We start from the raw sequence: 17784 nt of genomic DNA, 5'->3' as shown, positions 1-17784 counted from the left end.
CCAGTGGTTGCAATCACTGAGATGGAATTCTGGGTTTAGAAAAAATAAAGAAAATACTTGGTAAATTTTTTTTAGCAATAAGGCAGTTTTCATCAAGTTTGTGAAATGTAATTTTATTAACAGAAGAGTATGTCTTAACACACACACACAGTCTCCAAATAAATAAAATCCCAGGAATCTTGAGAGCACACAAACACAGTTTTACAGATACAATATAAAGTCAATTTTAATAATGTCTTACTTGTATTTACTAAAAATCTAAGAAAGACTATGATCAATTTTTAAATAATTATCTTGCATAAAGAGAAAAGTTGAGCACAACTGTTTCACAGGTTTTGGAATGATAATTTGTTTCTGAAAGATATATTAAGATAAATCTCAAAGTCACACCCTCTGCAACATTACACCATGGAATTGTACTTAATCAAAATAAAAACAAGGTGGCTGAAGAAGGCTCCATCTTTTCTTTCCCAACATTACATTAATTTCTATTTTTGGCATGAGTTATTGACTTTTTCCATCAGTAGGAAAATATGCTCTGCAAACTCTCGGAGGGCACCGCGGCCCCCGTAACATTTGCAGATGTACCCGACGGCCTTCTGGGCCGTGGAACAGGCATCGGCAGGAACGCCACTGAGGCCCACTCGCTTCAAGCACTCTTCATCAGACACTTCATTGCCTGTCGAGTAAAAGAAACAAGGACGGAGCATTAAAGAGACAAAGAATATTCTAGATGAAAATGCAAACAGCAACCAGTGAGGAACTCTGATGTCACTTTAAGACCTAAGGCACTGCACATAAAAATGCTTAAGAGTAGAGGGAACATCAAAGAAATTACTGATTAACAAATTCAGCAAAGGAGCAGGATATGAAAATCATTAGCTTTTCTATATGCCAACCATGAGTCAACTGAAAAAAACCCAGAAAACAATTCCATTTGCAATAACTTCAAAAACACAAACACCTAGAAATAACCAAGGAGATAAAAGATGTCTACCATGAAAATTATAATAAACTGTAGTAAAATTAATACTAAAGAAAGAAATGGAAGAAAAAAGATCCTTAAGATGAAAAGATCTCCCTTGCTCTTGGATAGGCAGAATAGGTATTATAAAAATGGCCATTCTACAAAAGGCAATCTATATAGTCAATGCATTTCTTATCAAGATACCAATGTCATTCTTCATCGAGCTAAAAATTCAGTCCTAAATTTCATATGGAGAAGCAAAAGACCTAGAATAGCCAAAGCAATTCTCAGTAATAATAACCATGCAGGAGGCATCACAATTCCTGACTTCAAACTATACTACAAAGCTGTAGTAATAAAAATAACATGGGGCTGGCACAAAAACATACATAGTTCCGTCTATCAGAAGACAGGGAAGCCAATCAGAGCCAAGTGATTATTGACAAAGGAGCCAAAACATTTACTGGAGAAAAGACAGCCTTTTCAACAAGCGTGTGGGAAACTGGCTATCCATGTGTAGAAAAATGGAACTAAATCCCTGCTTCTTACCCTGCACAAGAGTCAACTCGAACTGGATCGAAGACCTGAAAATTAGAGACTCTGAAATGACTAGAGGAGAGCAGATGTCCAACACTGCAATATAGAGGCACAGGCAGAAACTTCCTCCAAAAAAATCAGATCATGAGATCCTCAAAGCTCAGGAAATTAAAACAATTAATAAATGGGATGGCACTAAACTAAATAGTTTCTGTTCAGGAAAGAAAACCATCAAGAGTCTAAAGAGAAAGCCTACAAAATGAGAGATCTTTGCCAGCTAGTCCTGATAAAGGACTGATACCCAGAATATGGAAAAAATACCTAAAAGACTCAGCACTAAAAAACCCAACCAATCAAGAAATGAGCAACTGAGCTAAATAAACACTTCACAAGAAAAGAGATACAAATAGCCAATAAAGGCATGAAAAAATATTCAGTATCACTAGCAATCAGGGAGATGCAAATCAGAAGTACACTGAAACTCCACCTAATGCCCACTGAATGGCAATAATCAAGACTGCAAACGGCAGTGAATGCTGGCGAGGATGTGGGGAAGTGGGAACGAGGACACTGTTGGTGGGACTGCAAATCAGTGCAGTCACTATGGAGATCAGTGTGGAGATCCCTTAGGAAAACAGGGCTGGATCCACCAAGAGATCCAGCTGTACCACTCCTGCACAATTAGCAACAGCCAAATCATGGAACCAGCCCACGTGGCCACTGACAGATGAAGGCACCGATGACTCTAACTGCTTTACCTAGGTTCTTGGTTCCTACCATAGCCCTTTGCCAGGATGCACTTGACCACTGCAGCCTCCAGACGAGGAGACCAGGGCTACCTCACCAAACTGGCTGGTCCGCGGCACGTTCTGACTCAGCAGTATGTGCCAGTAATCATCCTACTGGGCTACCCTGGACACAAGGCATCAACCTAAGTGCAGGAAGGCCGTCTGGATTTATTGCTGCTCAGCGTGCAAGAGAGTTCCTGTTTTCCTACCATCACACCTAATCTGGAGAATGTGCTTTCTTGTTGACCTATTTCTTAAAAGCAGATAGTCCAGGCGCGTTTCACCAGGACTGAGCAGACCGACACCCACCGAGGTAGGCCACTTCTTTCCAGGACAAGCCCATCTCTCTCCTCCACTCGTCCACGACGGCCAGCTTGTCCGACACACTGGCCTCTGTCTTGCAATCCAGCTTTAAGGCGGAGAGTGTCTGCTTGGAACAGCCCCTTTCTGAGATGAGCCTCACCTGAGGTGGGGGGGGGTAATAAAGGAAAAACGAGATGTGGAAGGAGATGATTTTTTGGTAACAACAAAGCCTTGTAAATAATCCAATTTACAAATGAGCAGCCCTTTCACCTTCTGAAGAACCAATGCAATAACATCAACTGCCACTTAAGACAAAGTTTGCTTTATTTCTAATAGTCCAAGAGGTGAGACACACTGTTTTCTACAATGCAGAGAACTCTACTTATGGGTACTAAGTGTGGCATGCACTATGTATAACCTAGCTAAGATTTTCCTGTAATTCAATTTATTAAAAGAAATTCTACAATCTATTTTGTGTTGCTGAGTAACACATACGTAAGCATTCTAGTGAATTATAATCATTTCAGCCTTTATTTATAAAATGTAAGCTTTGTTTTAAATTACAAATCTCTTAAGAATATGCTACATTTTAAATCCACAAGATACTTGTCCTTTCTAAATGCCAACACCAATCAATTAGAAAATCTTTCTTGTTGTAAGACCCTATGGGAAATACGAGATAGCACCTATTTAAAAGTAGCATATTTATTGAAAAATAAAAAATATTATTTGTTGATTAAAATATTTCCAATATTGCTCATCTAAAAGCAAATAGTGTAATAATTTTCTAGGCATGTGAAGGCTAAACTTTAGATATTTTATACCAAATATTAACAATTTAACTCTCTTAATTCCTTGCATGTTCTTTAACCCTGAACTGAAATCTTATAAAATTTGCTATATTCAGGGAGCACATACCTCAATACCACTTTTCTTTAACAAACTTATCCCAATAGCATCTTTTACATCATAAGATATTATTTCTTTTTGGTCTCCTGATACATAAATGTGGCCATTGGTGAGACATCCGTCAATATTGCAAACCAAAAGTTTTATCTCCTTAAACTTCTCTTTGCCAAAATAGCCAAATCTAAAAGAAACCAAAATAGAGCTTTGAGTACAAGTGCAGCGCTGAACTCTTCCTCTCACCGGCCAGTGCCAGAGAGCGCACAAAGCTCCACCCAACACGCAAACACCACGCCTCGCAAGTACTTTGCCCAGACATTCCCACTTAAGAGTGCAGGACAACAGTGAGGTCTAACTGGACAAGTCAGTTACAGGCACATTTGACACATACTACCTTCCTCACATCAGAAAACTAACTACAAGACCCTGGGATATCTGGAGGACCACAACTGTGTCTTAAGGACAGTTAAACGTGTCCGCTAAAGATAACGTTAGGCTCTGAGCAAAGGCTGCTGAGTCTTCCTTTACCTTAACACCCTTTGTTCTGCAATGGGCCAGTCGATGTCCACGTCTATATCCACACTGTGTTCAGCTTTCATTTCGTAGTATGCCATTTTTCCACCCTAAAGATAGCACAAATGTCATGAGTATGGTTTTAACACACATGCGAGTATCATCAGAAACTTATGAAGGAAAGCTCATCCGAGGTAAATAACCTTTATCATTTCTCAAATTCTACCTATTCAGTGCAAGTTTCCTATTTGTCTTTAAATAGATTTCTATTTTAAGATTGTAAAAGCAAAAATAATGCCCAACCTTCAGTGTTCCGACCAGAAGGGATTTTCTAATCCCCCTAAATTATACCACCTCCCTTTTCTTCTGGGAGTCTCGCTCATCACTGTCCAAAAGCAGTAGGAGGTTTTCAGAATTTCTATTCCAAACTGCCAGTCAGAGCGGCAGGACCAGAGAAGAGCAGAGCCACTTGCTGCACAGAACTGCCCTGGGGCTGAGGGAGAGGAGGGCAGCCTCCTCCAGGTCGGGGGTGGCAGACGGGCAGAGCCTGAGGCCCAGGGCAAGAGGAAGGCACTTCCCTCTCACAGCAATTAGTTGAATGATCAGATCAACTACTAGAAAAGTCCCATTTTCTAGAAAATTTGGAAACACATTTTTTTCAGAGCTTAAGTCACATTAAAATGTTTACTACAGAGTGTAGAGGTTTTCCTTCTCTTTTTTCCTTTTACTGGTGCTAGGAACTGAACTCAGAGCCTCACACACACTAAGCACATGCTTTTTCACTGAGCTATGCTCCCAGGCCTCCCCGTTTTTCCTATTTTCTTTTTTTTTGCAGTAAAATGGATTGAACTAGGGACATTCTATGACCTACACCCCCAGATTTTTCTTTATGTTGCTAAGTTATCTCACACTGTCCTCAGACTTATGAACCTCCAGTCTCAGCCTCCCAAGTACTAGGATTACAGATGCGTCCACACCTCATGCGGCTCTTTAAGTGTAATTTTGTGTGTGTGGTACTGGGGATGGAACCCAAGGGCATTCACCTCCAAGCTATACCCCCAGAGACCCTATTTCTACCTGGAAATAGGGTCTCAATGAGTTGTGCAGGGCTTCACAAGTTGCTGAGGTTAGCCACGAACCTGTGATTCTCCTGTTTCATCCTCCCAAGTACTGGGATTACAAGCGTGCGCCATAACACCCGGCTTTTCAATTAATTGCTGAGTAACGTAAGGACTGGCTCTAAGTTCTGGCAGTCATAACTCCCCTGCTGCTCCGTCCTAACCCCTCACTGCTCAGAGCTGCGGCTCTCTCCTTTGATCTGGAATGGGTCGCCCCAATCCAGCTGCTATTCAGATTCTGAGAACCTAGGCCACGTGTTCCAGAGCCTCTGGTGCACAGACGTGTTGAACAAATAGTAGCTGTAACTAGAATTAACCAATTTACAAGTATGTGATGTGACCATGAAGATTCTAAAGAGGGGCAAGACATCCGGTCTCTGTATTTTAAAATTAGAATCAGCATAGATCAAATGATACGTTCAAGGTGCACATCAGCTAGAAGTGGCGTGTGGTTTTCCTGACACCCAGGCTGGTGCTTGTTCACATCTGCCATGTTGGTTATTTTCCCTTTTGTAAGTAGTACACATTACTCCATGCAGCCACGACCTGACGTACATGAACACGGGCTACACATGTCTTCAGGTGGGCCGATGTGAAACCAGGACCGTGTAGGCGTTCAGTACTGGCTCACTCTTTATCTTCATGTTACAGCTGTTAGAGAGTCCCCTGAGGATTGCTGAGTGGACCCAAGAGCACGCTGGGGAAGCTGGAGGGTAACTGCGCAGGATGGTAAAGTCTGCCAGCAGCTGCTCTTCTTTCTAGGGGCCGACACTTTCCCTTAGGAACCAGGACAAGCTCCTTCCCTGGAGAAGAATATGTACAAAAGCACACACACACCCAAGTTCTTGAACAGATTCAGCAAAACGAACGTACAAACCTGTAAGTAGCCCATCTCTATCAAATGCCTCTTAGCAAAATAGAAGGAGCCGTTTTCATATAGTTCCCCATCCCAGTCTTGTCGACGAGGCCGCTTAGCTGGATTCAAATTCAGAGGCTCAGTCACCTCACGAACTAAAATGAAAAGCTACAGTGACCCACATTGCTCTGAATACAGAAAATGTTCACTTAGTAACTTTAAAAAAAGCAAGTCATCATTAACTCAGAATATACAGTTTTTCTGTACCCAAATAAGAGGGCTTTTTAAAGATAACATCTCTAATAATTCTGATGGCATATCTTTGCTTTCCAATAATAATGCAAAAAAGTCTTTTATAAAGAATTTCAGGACAATTAAGGTTTAAGATGTTTACACAAATGAATTGCTCTGGGAAGCATGAAGCCAGCCTCCAGGTAACTTCAGAAGGACCAAACTTGTCCTACAGAGACACGCTCGGCGTCTGAGCCCTTCACTCCTCCTCTGCATCTACAGGATACCTGTGGGCTGAGGAATTACTTTCATAGAATGATTACAGAAAACAGGATTTTCTCATCATGTTGATGGAATGTTTACATATTATACTTTCTTACCAGTAGGTAAGAATATAGAACATGTACTTAGTAATGCTTACTTTTTAAGACTTGATAATGAAGACTCAGTAATGTCAAATTAAAGATTGTGATGTGAGATAAAAAGTGAAGCCTTTGCTATTGGTGCATTAGAGACTGTCTTGCCTTTTCAGCGAATTCTTCCCTAATTTGTGTACACAGACGTGTAGGGGTACACGTGTGTGTGGTGTTTAACAGCTAGTCATTCTTCAGACTCTGTCTTTACTTTTGCCTGTCACTTCTATATGTAAAGCCTTCTGCTATTTACCTCTAACTGAACCATCCTCTGTTCTGTTCCACTCCAGTGCTTGATATCATCTAGGAAAAAAATATCAGCAAATCTATTTTGAATAGCTATCGGTAGCACAGTTTTAGAGATGGCAATGAACTCAACTTTCTCTACTCTTGCAGGCAATCTGGTGGTGGTGATAAACAACGATAACAAAAACCCAGTTCATTCAACAGGTGCTTTGAGGAAAAGGAGAGAGAGGGACAAGTCCTTCCTAGGACCAGTGGCTGCTTTCCCTGGGGCTGTTTGCTGAGTCTGAGGACAAGGTGAGAGAGAGCTCGAGCTTGGCCTTCCCGCTAGGGAATGAGAAACTAGAAGAGCTTCTAATGCCCTGTAGATGTGAGTTGCAGACTGTCATCCAAACCCCAAACCAATGTCTCTAGTACCAAAAAAGAAATTCTATTTAGCCTAACAAATCCAATACATTATAATTTCAACATGCGATAAACATAAAAATAATTGAGGTAGATGTTGTAATCTTTCTTCCATATTAAGTCTAGAGATTCATTGGGCATTTTACACTTAAGGCACACCTTGGTTGGGCCTTTTAACATTTCGAGTGTTAATGGTGTTAAGGCTTCCATATTAGTGCAGTTCTAGAGAAACAACTCAAGGAGACTACTAAGTGGAATTACTTAAAAGTATTGGATAAACCACTAGCACTTGCTGCAGTCGTCATTTTATAAGCAGGAACGCAGAAGCACCCTGAGAAATGTCAGTCTGGTAGAATCCCGGTCCTTCATAGCGCCGTTTCTGTCGTTGTGAGGGACTTTCAGCTGATATACAAATGAAACGACAAAGCTAGTCGCTGGCACCCACTCTTAATGTTGAAAGACACTTCTTCAAACATCTTTAATTTTCTTAAGAAGTATTTATGGATCTGTCATTTATGAAACTGTCACCGATTTAGTCTAGATATTTGTTGAGCTTATTTAGCCTTAATCAAGGTTAAAGCCTTGATATTCAGTTTAAATTTGGTTTTCCTTTATTTACTTCAAAAATCTGTTTAAGATTTCACAGAAGCAGGGCACGGGGCACACACCTATCATCTTAGTAGATAGGAGGCTGAGGCGGGAAGACTACAGGTTTGAAGGCTGCCTCAGAAACTTAGACCGTTTCAAAATAAAAAAATAAAAAGGGGTGAGTGTGTAGCACAAGGGTAGAATGATTTAGCAGAACCTTCCTCGATCTTATTCATAAAATTTAAATTTTTTATACATATAACCTAACATAGAACTTGGCACAGAGAAAACAATAAATGTTGACTGAAATAAATAAATGTACTCACTGATGTATTTTACTGTTTTTTTAAAATGGTACTAGGAATTGAACTCAGGGATGTTCTATTTCTGAGCGACACCCCCAGCCCTATTTTATCTTTTATTGGGCAATAGGGCCTCACCAAGTTGCTGATGCTGGCCACGAACCTGCAATCCTTCTGCCTCAGCCTCTTGAGTATTGAAACTCTAAGTGTGCACCATCGTGCCCAGCTTATCTTTTTGGTTTGATAACATCCCCATTTTGAGATTGAAGAATCACTATTTTCAGTCCATCTTCGTCCATCTGGTGACCATGATGTGTTTCCCCCACACCTCCAGTTTCGCTGCAACTTCCTTACGTCTCGTTTAAGACTCATATGCTGGAAACTGGCACCTCACTTGACAAGCCACACTGCTCTTCCCCATGCATTACATCTCCCTACTTGCCAGTGATGCTATTCATTATCACATATTTGGCCAGTTTATCTGGCTAGAAATCAGGTTCCCACGAAACCCTACGAACCACTCTCCTATATGCAATTACAAATGTGGGGAGCTAGTCTACATTCTGTTCTTGGGGTTCTCCAAAACTCTTTGGTAGATGCTTCCTATTGCCATATGATCTGTATGGAGTTTACCCAACACATTGAGGACAGACAGCAATGCATTTGATCTTAAAAGATGACAGACATGTCTGCCTGAGAAGGCAGAGAGCAACAGAGGATTAGTGTTTAATCATAAAGAGTAAAACAAAGAAATAACTTTCCTCACTGTCTTGCGTCGATGACAAGATTTAGAACTGAATGTAAACTTCACTACTGCAGACAGGAATCAAATAATGACTAATGTTAGAATTGATTTTACGTGTCATTATCTGCAGTTAGAAATCAAATATCCCTTGGCTGCTCTCCTCACAACTAAAGTATATTAATATATTAAAACCTTGATTCTCAGTAGAACAAACTAAAGATGTCTCAAACAAACAATACAAAGGGCTGGGAGTGTGGCTCGAGGTAGAGCGCCCCTGGGTTCAACCCCTAGGAACGCACACAGAAACACTGCAGAGTACCTCCTTTCTGGATTTCACTCCATCGAAACTGGTGGCGCCTCACAACAGAAAACACAGAGTCATATCCTTCCTCTCGAATCATTTCTGCAACCTTCTGAAGGTCAGTAGGATGTAAACATGGAGAAGTTGCTTGAATATTTCCTACAATGTCAACCTCTGAAGAAGACAGAAAAGAAAAAGATGTCAAAATGAAGTTCCCGGCAAGCAAGCAACACTAACACCTTTCATTTGAATGTTACACGGGTCTTGCGAGATGATAAAGTTAGAGATTACATAAAGACTTGAATAAACTAGCAAGCAGACTCACCATTGTGATAACTAAGGAACTCTACAATGGCATCTAGTGAGGTAGAACTGTCTTTTGAAGCCTCTGAACTTCGTCGGTGGACTTGCGCCCCAAACTGTTTGGCCACGTTCTCAATTTCATCATGGTCTGTTGAAACCCACACACTATTCAGATTGCAAAAAAATAAAAAACAAAAAAACAAAAAATACATAAACAGCCCAGTCACCAAAAGAAATAATTAACAATTAAAAAAAGCTCTGTGACCCAGAAATACAACTTATATAACGTTAATTTTTATACCATCAAAATAATGCTAGAGAGCCAAGGCGGCCAGGTGAGGTGGCATGGAATCCGTACTTGAGAAACTGAGCCAGGAGGACTGCACGCTTGAGGCCCATGTTCCCAAATAAAAAGTGAAAAGAGCTGGGGTTGCGGCTCAGAGGTAGAAAAGCCCCTGGATCCAATCCTTAGTACCACAAAAGTAAAGATCCGAAGTAATAGAAAATGTCAAGTATAAAGCACCGTGTATGTAAATTTTAGTTGTGTCTAAATAAAAATATGGTCCTACATATATTTACATTTTTATATAAGCTTTTTGTGTTATGTATTATTTATAGATACAGTTTTATAAAGCTAGGACAAGTCATTGATACTTTTTAGATTGCTAGGAAACAAAATAGCACTAGAAGTAAAATCCAAAAGGAATTAAAGGTGCTTCTATTCCCCACTCACACACAACCGGGGATTCTACCTTGGAGCCATACCCTCAGCCCGTTTTGGTTCGTATTTTGACAGTGTCACCAAGTGGCCAGGGCTGGCCTTAAGCCTGCACTCTCCTGTCTCAGCCTTCCATGTATTGGAATTAAGGTGCACACCACTATGGCTGTCGTCATATAAAATATTTTAAAATACTTTAGAGAAAAATGGACTTGGCTTTGCTAAATTATAAAGCTGGAAGTCTCAAGCCTAGAAGAGGGTGAATGCCTAAGCTTGGGCTCAGAACAGTCAGATGAGTCGATATTTTTAAAAATAATGAACGAGTGTGTGTACTTTTAGAAGTGGGATCGTTTGAGTTACAGTTAATAACAACAGGTTATAGAGACTGTGGCTTGATTGGCTCAGTGAGTTTAACTTAACACTTTCTGTTCAACCCAGCTTATATATTTTCCTATTTAGGCATTATAAAGTGAAGACCAAGATCAAAAAACTATTTTTGAGGGGAGATGTACCAGTCTCTATTGTTTCTTGGATTTTCAGAATGCCCACTGCTAGAAACAGATGTGATTATTCTGCCAATGTTTTAATACTGATATTATGAAAAGCCATTTTAATGACTTAGTCTCTGGCATAAAAGCGGTATATATTTCTTTTATCCTGTTCATACAACATCTACTGAGAGAAGATCTGAATGTTTCATGTGCCACTGATCATTTCTTAAGTGTAAAAAGAAGTGAGAAACTGAAGGATTTTTTTTCAGTACTGGTGATGGAACCCAGGGGGATTCTACCCCTGAGCTACACCCTCAGCCCTGTTTATTTTTTTTTTTTATTTTGAAACTGGGCCTAAGTAGCTGAGGCTGTCCTTGAACCAGATCCTCCGGTCTCAGCCTCCCAAATGCTGGGATTACAAACGTGTGCCACCACGCTCGGCTCCGAAGGATGTTTTTAAAAAATCTCTGGATTTCATTTATTCATTTATTTTATTCTCTTTAATGTCTGCAGAAAGAGCACTGAAAGTACAAAACTGGTCAAAAAAATTTATTTTTAAAGAAAGCCTGGTAAGCAAGGTGAGTTTCTGGCTGCTGGTAAGAAGTCTCGCAATATGTGCTCCATCACGTGGTACAGGGTACAGCATGGAAGAAGCCCAGGCTTTCTTCATCTTAAAATCAGGAATAGTTTGGGGCAGATTTTTCACTAAAGAAATGTTACAAGGGTGACAGAGCAAGCACTAATGAGAGCCCAGTGCGCTGTCAACTAGAGGGAGTAAAGGGAGGGCGACGGTAATTACAACGTATCAAGCAGTGATGAATAAAACAGAGACTTGTCTCTGAACATCTAACTATGTCACTAGTTGAAGTAAACTTCTAGAGCCATTTACTTTCTATCATCTTTACTGAGTGAACATCAAACACCACCGGCTTCAGCGATCCTTTTGAAGTGTTTGGAATATAAGAGGGTTTTTTTTTTTTTTTTCCGGTGGTACTGGGGGTGGAACCCAGGGGCTTTCTACCTCCGGGCTATACTCCCAGATCTATTTTATATTTTATTTGGAAACAGGGCCTCACTAAGTTGCTGAGAGCCTAAGTAGCTGAGGCTGGCTTCAAACTTGTGCGATCTTCCATCTCAGCCTCCTAAGTGCTGGCATTACAAGCGTCTGGCGAAATACATGTTTTAAAAGTTTTGTTCTTTCTTCTCTTCCTTTTTTCATTCGTTCATTCATTCATTCATCTCTGAAATGTCTGCTGAGCACCTGTTCTGTCCCAGACACTACTCTGGACACTGGGAAGGTGACACCTGCTTCAGCCCACCAGTGGAAACAGGCCAACACAGTACTGCATTCCCTCTGAACCCCGGGGCAGGAGGCGATGACAGAACCACACGTGTGTCCAGCTCTTGCTATGCAACAGGTGCCCCGTATGTATGTGCTGAATAAATCAAACAGTAAACGGGCACTTCATCTGCTGAGGAGGACTACATGTGCACTGCTTACCAGAATTCACGTTTAGTACGTTAGCTGTTGAAAACACTGCAAAAAAAAGGGCAATAAGGAAAGAGATACTCTTAATTCCCGCTCGACTCTGTTGGAAGGAAAGCTGACGTCCTGCTTTCAGATCTTCAGTGGCCCAAATAGCAAATTTGTGTGTATCACATAAGACAATGGCACTACAAATATGTAAACAAAAAAGTTAAAATCATGATGATCATCTTTACTGAATAACTTTCTTTTGGATTAGGGCCAAAAGAAGAGAGATGAGTAAAAGGAAACCAATTAGCAAATGAAAAAACAGACCTAACAGAACTTAAAACCACATGGGGTAGGGTTCAATGCCTTTAGCCCCTGACCAAGGCATTCTGTACCTCAGAGTGGGGTTGGGGCTGCCAGTGATCCTTAGTTCAAATCATAAGCCACCATTTTAGGGTAAAAACAGCACGGCTGTGTGAGTCATATATCCACACCCAGAAATGAAACAAAGATCTGTGTTTGCTTCTCGCCAGCATGGACACAGGACTTTAAAGATCAATTTGTTGAGGTTCCTTACATAGCACCGCACCACTGCCGAAAACCGAGCGCTCACAAAGCCAGGACTAGAAATAATTTGACTCACTGAAAATGTTTATCTCCGCATTTTTCTTGACTGCCAACTATCTTAGTATGCAAAGTGTAGCGATACTAAAAATTTTGATTCTGAGCAGGACAGAGAAATCTGCCTCAATGAAGTCAAAGTGTGGTTTTTAAGTAAAATAATCTCTAAGGTATCTTCTGGTCGTAAAGACACAAATCTGGTAAGCTACAAGTTTCTTCAGTCCCCTCCTAAGGTAAATATTTGTGGAAGGAGGAAAAGAGGCCCGCAGGCAGGAAGGGTGCTCCAAAGCGCTGTAGTCATCGTAAGCCCATAAAACGCAAACCCACACTGTAACTGCAGATCTAAAAGATAAGGCCAATTCTTATTCACAGGATGAATAAGAAAGTGCCAGTGTGCCAGTTCACTGAAGCTTTCGCTCACTAAGCAGGGGCCTTCAAAGCCAAACCTGGCCATTCTCAGCCTGTTTGTGACATTTATTAGAGTACAGTCACGTGTGTGTGTGTGTGGGGGGGGTATTAGGGGTGGAACCAAGGGGCTTTTCTAACCCCGGGCTACACTCTCAGACCTATTTTATACTTTATTTGGAAACAGGGTCTCACTAAGTTGCTGAGAGCTTCACTAAGTAGCTGAGGCTGGCTTTGAACCTGCAATCCTCCTGTCTCAGCCCCCCAAGCACTGGGATTTCAAGTGTACGCCACCACACCTAAATTTTTTTTTTTTTTTGAGGTACTGGGGATTGAACCCAGGGGGATTCTACCTCTGAGCTACACTCCTAGCCCTATTTTTTAATTCTTTATTTTGATACAGGGTCTCACTAAGTTGCAGAGTGCCTCACTAAAGGTAGCCGAGGCTGGCCATGAAGCTGCGATCCTCCAGTCTCAGCCTCCCATGCATTGAGATTACGAGCGCCTGCAACCATGCCTGGCTACAGTCATTCATTCATAAATACACTGTTACGGCCACGTTTACAATATACAACCACAGGCTGAGTAACTGCAACAGAGACCATCTGGTCTGCAAAACCGAAAATATTTACTGTCTGTCCCTTTGCTTCTAGAAAAAGCCTGCCAAAAGTTGAAATATGGAATAAAGATGTATTTCCACTAACCCTCAAAGCCAAGGAATGACAGTTCTAGCATACTGATGCATACTAAATGCACATTTTACAAGCAAGGAAACTGTGGCTCGTGGAAGAGATGAGGATTAAAACCTCCAGGGCAAGGGGACAATGTCATCCCCGATCACATGCTGGGGCCAGGGTCTGTCTTCTTTTGGTGAGACTAGAGATTGAACCCAAGAGCATTCTGAGTTACATACAGCCCCAGCCTTATTTTTAAACAGGGCCTCGCTAAGTTGCTGAGGGCTGGCCTCCACCCTGCGACCCACCTGTCTCAGCCTCCCAAATCCTGGGATTATAGGTCACTGCGCCTGGTGCCTGGCTCTCTTCTAAGGGCCGTACCTACACTACCTCACTTAATCCCCTCAGCCTACGGAGAAAGCTTCAGTGAACAGTGAACATGTAAGTCTGTTCTGCAGATTAAGAGACTGAGACAGAGAGAACGGCTGTGCGGTTAACACATCGCCACCCTGCAGTCCGCATGAACACGAGGGCAGGATGGCCTCCCAGAGGACCCTGGGGGCTGCGTGGGGAAGCCGCACTCTACTCTACTCTCTTCAGGTCTCCAGGTCTCAGAAAAGATGCTAAGATCATGTGGCCGTGGGAGCTGACCCAGGGACGTCACAGCAGTACGTGGCACTGGGTTAAGAGAAGGCCGTCAGAACTATGCTGGTCTCGCTCGTTCAGGGAGGCATCAGTTTTACTTCTCATCATCGGTGTTGTGACAGGTAGCACAGGTAGCTCAAAGAATAAAAACAAAACCATCCCTATGCTCAGGGCTTACACTCTAGCAATCGAGATGTACGAAGTAAAGCTGGTACAGAAAAAATCGACGTGTAAGTTGCTTTAATGCACTTAATGAAAACAGGAACGCCGCTGTTTAATCTACGAGTTTTCCCATCATTTCCCAGCAACCTCCAGTGTCTGCAGTCGGCTGCTGCTGGGTTTCGACCCCAGAACCTGCTCCCTTCCCTTGCAGCGATCCCACTGCCACGTCTCTCTGGGCCTTGTGGGGTCTGTGGCCGGCTTCCAGGCAGGGACGCCACTCAACTGCAGCAGAGAAGCATGCGCCCTGCTTGCCGCCAACCAACTCAAGAGTGAGCGGGCCCAGCGAGAACTCTGCTAGCCGAGGATGGCCAGTCCCTCCAACTATTCGCACCTGCAAGGGCAAGAGCAGGGAGTGCTGTCGGGATGAATGAAGCCAGACACTAGTTACAAGTGGCAAGGACAGGAAGAGAGGTGGGAGGAACTAAACTTGAATTTCAAAGGCAGGGTGTGGCCAGGGCAAGGCCCAAGGTCTCCCAGGGTCTGGCACAGGCGAGAGTCATCTGTATTCACTGGCTGGCGCCTACCTGGTGGACAGCCATGTCGTTATGACAGGTGGCAGTGCAAGCCAAGCAAGACGCCCAGCGAGCCAGGCCCCTCCCTACAAAGGCGGGAAGGCCGCCTTATCTCCCAGCATGCCCTGTGGAGGGAGAAGGGCCAGTTCCTGCAGCTGAAAGCTTTCTAAAGGCGCTTCTCTGAGAGGGGGTGTGGAGGCTTATCTGCCATCCCCAGGATTCTCCTAGAACGAAGAGTATCTTCTGACAGCCTTGAGCCCTCCACGCAGACATGGGAGGCGGGGTCCTCTCAACTCCAGGAAGGAGAGCTTGGTCAAGCCTGGCGGTGCAGAGCTCCGCAGTTTTGACAGTCATTCTGACATGCAGTCCAGCACTGAGGGCTGGTGTTAGGCACACCACCCCATGCCTTGGTGTTTCTTACTCACTGATGGCCACCTAGTATAATGCAGAGTACTCTGCTTGCACACTGCCTGTCTCCTGTCACAATGCCAGCGCCACGCTACTGGGCGAGGCTAGTGCTCACTCCGAGCACCAACAGTCTGCTCTTGCTGCTCTGCCCCACTCCCCAAATAGCCAAAACATCAGCGTTGCCTGAAGAGAGACCAGGAACCATAGCAGTCACATGACTCCTCAACTAATGATCTCTCTTTAGGGCTACAGGGGCCAGCGCAGGCTGGGACGCCTGGTGACCGTGGACACCATAGAAAGACATCAAGAAAACATACTGCAAGAAGGACCACCGCAGTGCCCGCCTGGCTGTGGCTGGGAACTCCTCAGAGCCCTGTGGGCCTCTGCGCCTGGGACCCCTGGGCAGATGGAGCTGGGTGAAGGCCTGTACCACCCATCTGCCAGCTCACTGCCAATGAAGCTCTTTCTTCCAGTAACTGGCTGCGGAGGGTGCCAGAGCATCAGGCTTTTGGGTGACACAGGGACCCACCTCCTGTTAGCGCCACATCTCCTGCTTCAGGACAAGGAACGATGCCTGTCACTCGGTAGTCAGGATTTACTGGACCAAAGAATCACTACTCTGGTCCTTGAATACAACCACTGTACCTGAAACGAGACTTATCCCTTTTGTAAGCCAGTTTGAAAGCGGTTTCTTGACATACGCAACCCTAGAGTAACAAACCACAGTTCTGTTCCCAAACGCTCATGCATGTGACTTTGATGTCTAGTTCATTTCACAAAACTGAGATTTTACTAGACCACTGTGGGCTGGATGTACCTAGTTCTCTCTTCAGTCTGTAGCCTAAGAAGGGAAACTATGGCCCAAAGTAGCTAAGATTCCCAAGGGCAGGAAGCGGGGGTTCTGTCCGTGTTGGTGGGCTCAGGGGACGTTTGCCAAGTCCGGGTCTCCTTCGCAGGCTTCCTATCACACGCCGGTTATCTTCTCGGAGCCAACTGTCGCTGCCTAGCTCCACCCAGGGCTTCCTCTGGGTTAAAACACCAAGGAAATTAGTAAACTCCTATCTTCTTGGAACTGCCTGTGAACAAAACTGGCTGACAGAAAACCACTTGCTCACGCAATAATGTGTGTAATTAACTACGGGAAATTAATGTGCTTCAAAACGAGTCAACGCCTTAAAAACCCGGAGCAAGAGGCCTCCCCGGGTGTGACGTCCGCGGTAACACACGCCGTGCAATTCGGCTGCAGCCAGCGTGGATTCAATCCTGGCAAGGAATCCGCTCTCCCTTCCTCCACGAGTGCCCTCAGCGGGCAGCTCCTGCCCGCACGCCGAGGCCTCGCCATGGACGCGCAGAGGCCGGGCCGGGCGCCACCTCCACGCGGCCTGCGCCCCTCGCCGCTCCCTGGGTCGTGCTGACTCACGCGTCCCGGGGAGGGCGGCCCCAGGCCGGCCCCGCGCACCCGCCGCCCCGCCCCGCGCACCTCTGGAAGACCCCCGCGTCCAGGGCGGCGCGCAGCACCCAGCCGATGAGCGGCACGCCCGCCAGGCGCTTGATGTTCTTGAGCGGGATGCCCTTGCTGCCGCCGCGCGCCAGCACCAGCGCCGCCAGGTGCGGCGGCTTCTCCAGCCCGCGGCCCGCGCCGCCGCGGGAGTTGCGCTGCAGCTTCGGAGGCCGGCCCCGCGACGGCCGCCCGCGCGGCGCGGACACGGAGGGGGCGGCCCCCTTCTCCAGCGCCTCCATCTTCCTCCCGCGCCGCCTCCCCAGCGTCTCCACATCCGGGAGCGCGCCGCCGCGGGGCACGCCGGGAGCCGCGGTCCCGGGCGCCCGCGCCACGCCCAGCCGCGGACACGCAGGGCCGCGGTGCCTCGGCCCGCCCTCGCGGAGCACGCCGGGACTTGTAGTCCTCGACGTCCATGCCCCGCCCCTCGCACGCCAGGACTTGTAGTCCTTGCCGGCCGTGCCCCGCCCCTCGCGGAGCAGGCCGGGAGTTGTAGTCCTTGATGCCCATGCCCCGCCCCTCGCGGAGCAGGCCGGGAGTTGTAGTCCTTGCTGGCCACGCCCCGCCCCTCGCGGAGCAGGCCGGGACTTGTAGTCC

At 44.9% G+C, this 17784-nt stretch overlaps 1 protein-coding gene across 1 annotated transcript; it reads right to left on the bottom strand.

The window, feature by feature from the left end:
• Positions 1 to 488: 488 nt before the first annotated feature.
• On the bottom strand, positions 489 to 17429 carry CMAS (cytidine monophosphate N-acetylneuraminic acid synthetase; the record flags this gene model as incomplete). The annotated part of the gene is made up of 8 exons (XM_080705852.1): positions 489 to 679; positions 2602 to 2755; positions 3514 to 3685; positions 4030 to 4124; positions 6010 to 6143; positions 9235 to 9390; positions 9542 to 9684; positions 17170 to 17429. 8 exons carry the CDS (start codon positions 17427 to 17429, stop codon positions 489 to 491), a joined length of 1305 nt encoding a protein of 434 aa, XP_080561978.1.
• Between the last annotated feature and the right edge of the window lie 355 nt (positions 17430 to 17784).

This window comes from Muscardinus avellanarius (genome assembly GCF_963383645.1).
Source record: "Muscardinus avellanarius genome assembly, chromosome: 11".
Lineage (NCBI taxonomy): Eukaryota > Metazoa > Chordata > Mammalia > Rodentia > Gliridae > Muscardinus > Muscardinus avellanarius.
Note: the sequence above shows the minus strand (reverse complement) of the source record. Positions and strands in the feature narration are given on the sequence as shown.